Raw genomic sequence first — 10,954 nt, 5'->3', positions numbered from 1 at the left:
CGGCAAAAATGGAATTTATTTTTTACTTTTTTACAAAATTTACTTCTGGATACTATCTTTTGATCATAAACAAGGTTCTTTCCAAGTTTGGTAGAAATCCAGGATAGTTTAAGAAAGTTATTAAAATTTCAAAAACTTTAACCACAGAGTGAATGTAATGTTTCATGGCAGAAAAACTAAGTCCATTTATAAGTAAAATACAGAAAAAATGGAATTTTTTTTTTACAAAATTTACTTCTGGATACTATCTTTCGATCATAAACAAGCTTCTTTCCAAGTTTGGTAGAAATCCAGGATAGTTTAAGAAAGTTATTAAAATTTCAAAAACTTTAACCACAGAGTGAATGTAATGTTTCTTGGCAGAAAAACTAAGTCCATTTATAAGTAAAATACGGAAAAAATGGATTTTTTTTTTTACAAAATTTACTTTTGAATATTATCTTATGATCATAAACAAGCTTCTGTCCAAGTTTGGTAGAAATCCAGGATAGTTTAAGAAAGTTATTAAAATTTCAAAAACTTTAACCACAGAGTGAATGTTATGTTTCTTGGCAGAAAAACTAAGTCCATTTATAAGTAAAATACGGAAAAATTGGGAATTTTTTTTTTACAAAATTTACTTTTGAATATTATCTTATGATCATAAACAAGCTTCTGTCCAAGTTTGGTAGAAATCCAGGATAGTTTAAGAAAGTTATTAAAATTTCAAAAACTTTAACCACAGAGTGAATATTTGTGGCCGCCGCCGCCGACGACGACGCCGACGGAATGTAGGATCGCTATGTCTCGCTTTTTCGACAAAAGTCGAAGGCTCGACAAAAATTAGAGTCCTTGACTTTTGCAATTCAAAATTAAACAGTAACTCCCAGAAAAGACAGCTCTTGGACTTTGGAACCACACTAATTGGAACCCATGTGACAGCTGACAATAATTGTTATAGTTTATACTTGCATCATTTAATGGACTAGTCCTAACATAAAGCATTTACTCATCTAAAATATTCACACTAAAATAAAATATATAATTCAATTGTTTATAACTTCGAAATAAAACTAAAAAATTATCATGACAGGGCTGAGAAATTTTAATAAAATCTATTAACTTTGTCAAAAAAGGTTAATATTTGTATAATCAGGTAGTCTAGTTTTTCCGAAATATTTAAGATTAGTTTATCAATTACTAAATTTCTATTTGAACTATTAAAGGTACCTGACGAACAATGCTACACAGGATTATCACAAGCTTCTGGGAGTTTATTATCACACGCTTCGCAGGCATACGAATCTGCTTTATTTAGTAATGTACATCGTGGACACTGCTTTCCCCATCGTACATCTGGAGATTTGACGATATCCCTACTTTTAGAACACATGTAGCATGTATTGACATATCTATTGTTTTTCATGGTACAGTGATCACAAATCCATGTCTCTTCATCTCCCAGGCTACATGATGGTATTCTTTCTTCTGGCTCCCTACGTGCAACAGGAGCAGAATGGCTACTGAAAGCATATGGTTGACAATGCCCAGGGGATGAGAGCTTATCATTCACAACAGGTTTGGATATGCGTGAATAAACAGGTGCAGCAGTAGGGTTTTGTGGGGTCTCACCAACAAAGTCCGTCTTTGTTATTGACCTTGAGGGTCGAATAACTCCAACAATGTCATCAGCTGTTGACTGTTCTAAGATTTCAGACTTAATATTTTCTTTTGGCGGCCATTGATCAGGTGCAAAAGCTGAACTAACGGATTTATTTCTGGCCCTTAAAAGTTCTGCTTTCGTTGTTTGTTGTTGTCCTTGTGGAAAGGGAGAAGAAAATTGTGGTCTGTGAACCGGTGGTACCGGAGGCTCGTGCTGTGGCCATGAATACTGTGGTCGATGAAGGGGTGATTGTTCTGGATGAGTTGGCCATGAAATCTGAGCATGAACAGCACTATGTGGATTTTTTTCCTTAATAACACGAGTACTTCGAGTCCTTATGGTATCCACGTCCGCATATGGTAATTCCGATGGAACTCCAGATTCTATTCCAGAGTCACGATAAGGTCGACTCTCTTTACTTGAAGGAGTTTGTAGGATGTTTCCTCTTTGTCCATTGAAGTATTTTTCTCCGTATTTTTTCAATAAGCCTTCATTTACAAATGACCATTCATCTGATGGTCGAACAGAAGGTTGTTTAGGTGTCTGTGACATTTCTTCTTTTTCTTCTTCAATTAATTGCAAACTTGCCATCATATGATCTTCCAATGTGCCTTCTTTAAATTCACTATTTTGTATTTCTGGTCTAACATCACTCTCGACAACAGAAAGTGCTTGTCCATGTTGTGTCCTCATTTGTGGTTGCCTTGGAGACAACTGATCAACGTAATCAATATTTTTTATTGTATGATCTGGTGATGTAATAATGCAATCGTCCTTTTTTAAGTTAAACGATTTTCTCAAAACAGAATACATTTCTTCAACGTCACCACAGTATGTTGTTCGTAAGTCCGCTATTTCAGCTGCATTTATCGAGAACTTAGTTCTTATCTGCAGTTCATGAATAATAATGCATTCTACAGAAGCAATAAAACACTCAAATGCCAATGCTAAAAGCAATTCTTTGTTAATATTCTTACTTAATTTAAACTCATTTTTTATAGGATTTTCACTATATCCAGCAATTCTAAACAATTCTTCAACTCCAGTAAGATGAGATGCTATCTTTGTCTGAAAAAATCCACTGTATTTCTGAAAAGAATAAAAACAAAATACTACATGTATATATAGAATGTAACAAAGAAGTCTAAAGATATTACCTCACCATATCCACAGAAAGATTTACTATTACCATGATTACATTTACTGCCAAGCTGAAATTTTAACTTTTAATAATAAATGTACACCACATGTTAAACATGAGGCTTCTAAGAGCTTAACACACTCACCTGATAACAATATGGCAATTTGATATTTTTTTAACAATCAAAAATATTTTTTCTAAACATTTTTTTCACAAGCATTCAAGTTAAATCGAACAGAATATATCACACCCTTGATACAAATGGCCCTCCACTTAGAATTTATCAAAATATCAAAGACCAATGAAATAATTATTTGTAGATCTCAATATGCTTGTTTTAATTTAACTTTTCAGTTTTCTCTCGATATATTACTGTTTTCAAGATAATATCCAAAACTTCTAAAAATCTATTCCAGGGCATGAACAGTTTGTACTTATCTTCTAAAGTTTCAAGGTAATAGGCAAATATTCCAAAATTGGTAAAAAATTGTCATTTAAGAGCAATAACTCCATTTATCCTTTTATAAAATGCAGATGATTCTGAACTGTAAGCCTGGTTTAGCCTCATGTGGTATCATATCCAGAATTGGACATTGAAAGTAAACATCTTTACAAATATCATAAATTTGAGTTTTCATTGTTTATCTTTTTGTCATCATTTCAAGCTAGTTTGCTGCCTACCTTGATCAGGTTATTACTACATACATGTATATTAGCATAATTATAATTATTGCAAGATGCATATGTGTATTGTCTACTGTAAATTCAGAAATTATTGCGAGGTTTTTATTAATGCGACAGGGTGAGTATGGCAATAATAAGAACTCGCATTCTGATATCTGAGACATATGATGTATTCAGCTTTTCCTGAAATCGCAATAATAAATCTCGCATTTTGGTTAATTCTTCCAAAATCGTAATAATAAATGCACGCAATAATTTCTGAATTTACAGTATTTTCCTTGTTTGTTACATATGTATGTTTGTAAGCCATTGGCCCATATGGGCGTTAAGTGCTTTTTCAATAAAGAATATAACATTAGTCAAAATTATATTTATTTGTACTATCATTCAAGCTGAAAATTTGTTTGTCTGACCAACTTTTCTCTGGTAAGTATTTACATAGATTTGCCTAATCTTTATTACTGTACTCAGTTGTTTAAGTTTGGGATAGATGGTAAATTTAGTCTACATGACAGTTCCCATTTTGGTCAGAAAAAGCCTTGATACTATGTTGACCCCTAGATGTCTTTTTTACCAATTACTCTATTGATGGGTTAACGTTGCTGTCTTAGCAATATATACTTCCTACCCTTTTATGTCAAATTCAATATTCAATAAAGGCCTTCCCGACTAACAAGAAGTATTATATTAACCCCAAATTACCTTAATTGTGTGGAATTCAGCCTTCCATGGGTTACTTGACACTAGACTGAAATAATACTCTAACTTCTCAAAAGATTCACTGGCCTTAGATGATATAAAACTTGCTTGTTTCGCACTCTTCATAATGATACTTGGAATCTCTTTGACCTTGAACTTCTGTGAAGGTTGACATTTACAGACAAAATGTCGTAGATACTCTTTTACTGTAGTTAATTGATTACTGTCTTCAGAACTGTTACACCTGGTGAGTTTATAAAGTTCTTCAGCTTGACTTCGATGATCCATACTGAAAGGTTATAGGTCAGTGATACCACTGATAATACTGAACACCCTCCAACATTTTATCTTTTTCCTGAAATCACTGTAAAATATAAGAACATGTAATTAATCATCACTAGAAAATTCTTACTTTCTTTCCAATACAAATTTGAAGTGACAAACATTTTTATTGTTTCTAAGTGATGTCGAACTGTCATAGTTGCCCTTCATTCCAGGTTAGCTAAACATTTATGATTTTGTATGACTGATTATCAACATTATGAATTTGATGTTTTCCCCTAGTATTTTTTGGTGTCATATTTTTATTACTGAGCAAACATTTGCTCATATCATCTTAAATATTCAAACTAAGCTGATTTTGTTCATAGACCAATCAATTGTACAATAAATGCCTACTGGCAGATTTGAGGTGAATTCTATTGTTTTTCAATACAGCATACAAGGTGTATACATCAAGCTGTAAAACATAGCTTTACTTGATTCTGTGTTGTTTTTGTTGTCTACTATACTTTTATCATAGACTTGACAGAGTTAAGTCCCTTTTCTGAACTGATTTTTATTGAACATTCTTCTATTAACCTTTTGTTATTCAACTTGGGAAGATAAATATGAAGATAAAAATTATAATGTAATATGACATGTAACACCACTTCTGATTGGAGATTTACAATCAAGTCCATGGTGGACACAAATCACATGTAACACCACTTCTGATTGGAGATTACAATCAAATCAAAAACCTAAGAACTAATTCAAGTCTGGTTCATTGGCATGTGCCCTGAACATTGTCGGAGCCTGCCTTAAACTACATAGTATATCTTATTTTGATTTTTCTGTTAATGTTTATCAAAAGTAAACCCACAGTTTAATGAAAAGAGGGGCGAAAGATTCTGTAATAATTGTAATCAGCTCGTTGTAATACTGCTGGGAGTAGGGAAGGTAAAATATATTTTTTACACAAATGATGTTTTTTCCTGATGAAAAGGAGGATGTGTACACTATATATATATAGCTACCCACCCTCCCTAAATCAGCCACTGTGTTTGGAAGATCTTTGCTTTTGTATACTACATGTACTAAGAGAATGAAATCTTGACATATATTGCAATGATAGAATTTTAAACAAAGGATATGGATATCCATCCATGACACAAAATCAGTACATGCACAGCAAAAAACACACAAACCTCAAAGGAACAGCCCTAGTTCTCACTAATAACATCTAAATAACATTGTACAACTAGGCTCTAAATAACACTGTACATCTAGGCTCTAAATAACATTGTACATCTAGGCTCTAAATAACATTGTACGTCTAGGCTCTAAATAACACTGTACATCTAGGCTCTAAATAACATTGTACATCTAGGCTCTAAATAACATTGTACATCTAGGCTTTGATGACACACATCTAAATACTGTAAATTCAGAAATTATTGCGTGCATTTATTATTGCGATTTTGTCATTTTAGACTAAAATGCGATTTGAATTTTTGCGATATTGAGAAAAATCCTGTTTAATTCATATAAAAAATATCAAAATGCGAGTTTAAATTATTGCGATTATAACCCTGTCGCATTTTTCGCAATAATAAAAACATCGCAATAATTTCTGAATTTACAGTAACATTGTACATCTAGGCTTTGATGACACACATCTAAATAACATTGTACATCTAGGCTTTGATGACACACACCTAAATAACATTGTACATCTAGGCTTTGATGACACACATCTAAATAACATTGTACATCTAGGCTTTGATGACACACATCTAAATAACATTGTACATCTAGGCTTTGATGACACATCTTCGGACGCATGAAATTTGTAATGTGTTTTCATTTTTTTTCATAGTTTCTGTTATTCACTTTAATGGACTCAAAAAATTAAGATCTTGGCAAATCATACAGACACCTGTCTATTGTTGAAGACTTTATGTTGCCCTCTTCATGTAAATGTATCTTTGTAATTTTGTTGTTTGGTTACCGTCTCATCATGCTCATTGACATATTCCCCAAATAATAATGTATATATAGTTTGTGTAGTTTTTTTTATAGTTTTTTATGATCTTAAATTACAAGTAATCTGGTGAGATAAGGCTTTTACGACTGCGTTTTACTGTTTGTACTAATGTACTGTTACACTAGCTGTTTGAGGTTATGAAGACAGTTTATCATTCATAATAGATATAAGAAGATGTGGTATGAGTGCCAATGAGATAACTCTCCATCCAAGTCACAATTTGTAAAGGTAAACCATTATAGGTCAAAGTACGGTCTTCAACACAGAGCCTTGGCTCACACCGAACAGTAAGCTATAAAAGGCCCCAAAAATGACTAGTGTAAAATCATTCAACGATCAAATCTATATAAAAAATGAGAAACGTGAAACACTTATGAACCACATCAACAAACGACAACTACTGAACATCAGATTCCTACTATATTTAACTAAAATCCAGACAACTACTGAACATCAGATCACCAGGCCTCTACAATAACTTTTTTTTCAACTTGCCCAATAGGACAAGTACATACCAAAACTTACTTGTCCGAATGGAATTATAACTTGTCCAAAAATAAACCTTTATATTAACCTTTTTTGCATTTTAGGTTGATTTAATGAACAAAATGAATTAAAACAATAGAACAGAATTTGATTTATATCTCTTGGTATCCTTTTTCAAAAATATGAATCCAGAAAAACTGAATCTAGTCAAGTCTAGTCACAGGACTTGGGTTCTATTTTTCATCAATGCCAAAGTCTCATCAGACTCTGCACATCAGGTACAGTCTGTTAGGCCTGTCAGTCTACACTCATTTGGTTTGTATCCTGGTCTTTTGAGTTGATAAAATATTGATTATTATGATTAATGCCTTACTACAATCAGTTTTGTTTTTAATATATTAAAATGTTTATTCAAACACAATCAAATATTGTTTTGTCTAAATATGATCAAATATGATTTTATAAATTTTATGATCAAAAAATTTATCATATATTTATCATAAAGCAACCGAATAAGTAGGAAAACGAGGTACTGGTTTGTCTTGGTCCCGAAATGTCTCCAACCGTGCCGAACTGTCTATTAAACATGGAGCCGATTCGTTTCCGTGACGGTGCCCAACTGTCTTGTTACCTTATCTACAAAGCCACATTCGGTAAAACGGGTTTCTGAGAATAGTATGCGTTTTATCTGTTATAGAGTATCTGACAAAGAACCAGTTTTAAATTATCGATCGCAAGTAAACATGTCAAACAAATATCTTCTTTTCTTGTTCTTTTTTTAAATTACTTTGATCAATGTTGATCATCAAAGTTGGATTTAATTTATTTTCAAACAGAATGATTTTTACTTGTCCCATCGGACAAACTTGATATGACTTTTACTTGTCCGACCCTTTTTTCCTCTGGTACCGGACAATCGGACAAGCGTTATTGTCGAGCCCTGATCACAAACATGTTTAATGTCACTCGATTCTTTATATGCCAGTTATTCAGTGGTTGTACTTGTTTGCTGTCTGTTATAATCTTTTTTTTTTTAATCATATGTCATTAGCTTAAATCAAGCTGTTTTCTCTTTTGATTTTTTTCACATTTTGTTTATGATATGGTTTTCCACTTAGTAGACAGATTGAGTACTAGTGTTGTTCACTTCACTTAATGTAGGTCATCAACACCTTAGTCCTAATTTCTGATAGCTATATACCGGAGTTAAACTTACGAAGATATAAGCAATTAAAGGTCAATGTACAGCCTTCATCAGGCCACCTACAGACCACCCAATAATTTGTTTGAAGGATTTTTAAGGTGCAGACAGTCTGGCACTCTTTCTACATGGTGGTGCTTGATTGGCGAGTTCCAGAGGATTGGAATGCACCGAGTAAACTGGAAGTTCAATGAAACAAGACAAAATTGCATTCTGAACATTTCTATTTGCGCAAAAAAATAGGTGTAAACAGAATTCAAAATGGCAGAGAAGGGAACTGAAGAGTAAAGATACAATTATCTTTAGCTAACAGTGAACTGAAAACTGCAAATTGATAATCAGTTCAAGCAAGGATTTGTACATGTATAGTAAGACTATACAAATCATTGGTTGAATATATATACATGTATCAGTGTATTTGAGCATATAAGTATATTTTAAGGAAATATGCATTAAAACTCTATTTTTCTTTCAGACAAACACTTTATAATAGCTGTCAGATGTCATTTTGGTTTAATGAAGTCAGAAATTTTTATTTTGACATTATAAATGTCATTAATGTCATGCATTGTTTTAAACAATCGATGCAGCCAACGCAAAAGTGAAGGCAGGTGTAATTAGTCTTGACACACTGTATTCCATGGTTAACAGTATGAAACTCAAAAATTTTGTGAGCAACGAAAAAATAAGAATAATGCCTTTGCAAAATTTTTATTTTTATATTTTTCATCATCAATAACTGCCAGTGCAGCTGTAGTGGTAACCCTAACTTCCATTTTGAATAATATATGTCTGCTGGAATTGGAACAGATGGAACCCATAATTGTTAGGTAACACCCAAACCTAGTGCACCCGGGAGGAATTAGATATAATTTTCTTATACTGATACATCCCTTACAACCAAACAGAAGCACCACTTTGTCAGTTTTATTTCTGATTGGAAGAAGACCAAAATTACCTTTTTTCTATCCCCTAGTCACCCTTGGGTTCCTCATAGTAAACTAAGATCAAGGCTGTATGATGATCTGTGATTTTTTACATTATTTGTTCTTTTGTCTTTGGTCGATTAAGTTCTCAATGGCATTCATACCAGTACCACATCACGTTTATTTTTATATGAACAAAATCATTTTGTTAATAATACCGAATGGTGTGTTTTGTAGTTGAAACAATGCAAATGCCACTTAAAACATCAAATGACATTTCCAACTAAAACATTCATACATTAGGATAAATTTACAAAAAGTAAGAACTATACCCATGATACCCTATCAAAGACCTTAAATTGGCTCTCACTTGGTGAGCCTAGAAATTTGTAAACAAATAACTAATTTCCTACAAACATGTATAAATTTCACAGAAAAACTAAAATCCACACTAAAGGAAAGGAAACAATAATCTTTTTGAATGGTTAATATTATTGGGAAAACAATGTTTAGTGTAAAGAGTCCCTGAATGGACCCTGATATAGGTAACTTTGTCACAATCATGTAATATATATAACATTGTACAAGAAACCCATAATAAAAGAACACGACCCTGGACAACAACACAAGTAACACAGGTATGTTGTATGAAAATTTATACTCAAACTTGAACAGGGACTACTCCACTCTATATACATTGATATTAATTCAAAAATTCCAATGACATGAATGATATAACACAAAATTATTTTATTAATTACCATGTTAACATGTTATTTTTATGAAATATTGGTTACCTTTTGTAACTTTTTGCCACATCAACAGTTTTAAAAAATTGACACATATCAAGTGGTGGGTTTAATACAGAGGAGTGCATAGCTTAACAATGATGAATCTTGTGAATTTTAGGTGTTTGACAGGGTGGAGAATAAAAATGTGATTGGTTTTGTTCTATGACCGAATAACCCACCTGATTTACAATCTTGTGACTTTTTTTCTGTAAACACAAGGAAATCATTCACGGAAAACGTTAAAAAATGAAAGCAAATTTCAGGAAAAACCTTTATTTATTCGATTAACGAGTCCCCCACTGATACCTCGAAAATGGTTATCATGTGTGTTGAACATAAGCAGTTTACTTTGAAATTATGACTACTTGTAATTATGTAGAAGACATAGACTTTTTGTATACAGCATTTCGACCCTTATTTACCATGTTTACAACGAATTTCCTCCTCATTTGGAAAGTTTGTAGGAGATTTGGCTAGGAAAGTTTATCGGGAATTCCCCTCCCCGACTTCCTTTATCGGAATACACCGGCACTTATCCATATTCTTTCGGAAACCCATAAAACCGCGGGGAAATTGTCTCCCTTGTATGCTTTCATGCTTCAAACGTTCAATAGAGCATATTTTATATCCTTTGTTTTGGACCAAGCCGACTCTAAATAAATCTTATTTATTTGATAGAATAGAATAGAATATAGAATAGAATAATGAAAAATTACTGTACCGTGTTGTACGAGGGTCTGGATGTGGTTTAATACCAGATAGAAAATAGTGTGCAAAAAGTGCAGAAAAAGTGCAAAAAAATTAAGAATAGAGAAATATAGGCCAAAAAATTACAGAAGGTGTTAAAATATAAAAAAAAAGAAGAGAATAATGGGTAAAAAATATACAGAATAGTGAAAAATGACTTAAAAATTAACGAATGCAGAAATGAAGGAAACCCCTCGTCGAGGCACCAGCTGAAAAGATTAATGCGACTGGTTTAAAATCTACAAATGTCCATGTCATTATGAGAGAGCCTGGTTTTTATGCCCCACCTATACGATAGTAAAGGAGCATTATGTTTTTCGGTCTGTGTG

At 32.6% G+C, this 10,954-nt stretch overlaps 1 protein-coding gene across 2 annotated transcripts; it reads right to left on the bottom strand.

Moving 5' to 3' along the window:
* Positions 1 to 270: 270 nt before the first annotated feature.
* On the bottom strand, positions 271 to 10,400 carry LOC127700909 (uncharacterized). Of its 2 annotated transcripts, none has more exons than XM_052204625.1 (3): positions 10,301 to 10,400; positions 4,170 to 4,530; positions 271 to 2,731 (listed from the first exon to the last, which is right to left on the bottom strand). In XM_052204625.1, the coding sequence occupies exons 2-3, from the start codon at positions 4,452 to 4,454 to the stop codon at positions 1,223 to 1,225; spliced, it is 1,794 nt and encodes a 597-aa protein (XP_052060585.1). In that variant the 5' UTR covers positions 4,455 to 4,530; positions 10,301 to 10,400; the 3' UTR covers positions 271 to 1,222. The 2 variants fall into 2 exon arrangements, with proteins under 2 accessions (XP_052060585.1, XP_052060584.1); XM_052204624.1 differs by lacking the exon at positions 10,301 to 10,400 and adding an exon at positions 10,058 to 10,116.
* Positions 10,401 to 10,954: the final 554 nt, after the last annotated feature.

The sequence above is a fragment of the Mytilus californianus genome, unplaced genomic scaffold (assembly GCF_021869535.1).
Source record: "Mytilus californianus isolate M0D057914Y unplaced genomic scaffold, xbMytCali1.0.p SCAF_5, whole genome shotgun sequence".
Classification (NCBI taxonomy): Eukaryota; Metazoa; Mollusca; class Bivalvia; order Mytilida; family Mytilidae; genus Mytilus; species Mytilus californianus.
Note: the sequence above shows the minus strand (reverse complement) of the source record. Positions and strands in the feature narration are given on the sequence as shown.

Coding starts and splice junctions, on each gene's coding strand:
- LOC127700909 (XM_052204625.1), bottom strand. CDS start 4,454: ATGGATCATCGAAGTCAAGCTGAAGAACTTTATAAACTCACCAGGTGT. Junction 2,732..4,169: donor CTGAATTCCACACAATTAAG/GTAATTTGGGGT, acceptor TATTCTTTTCAG/AAATACAGTGGATTTTTTCA.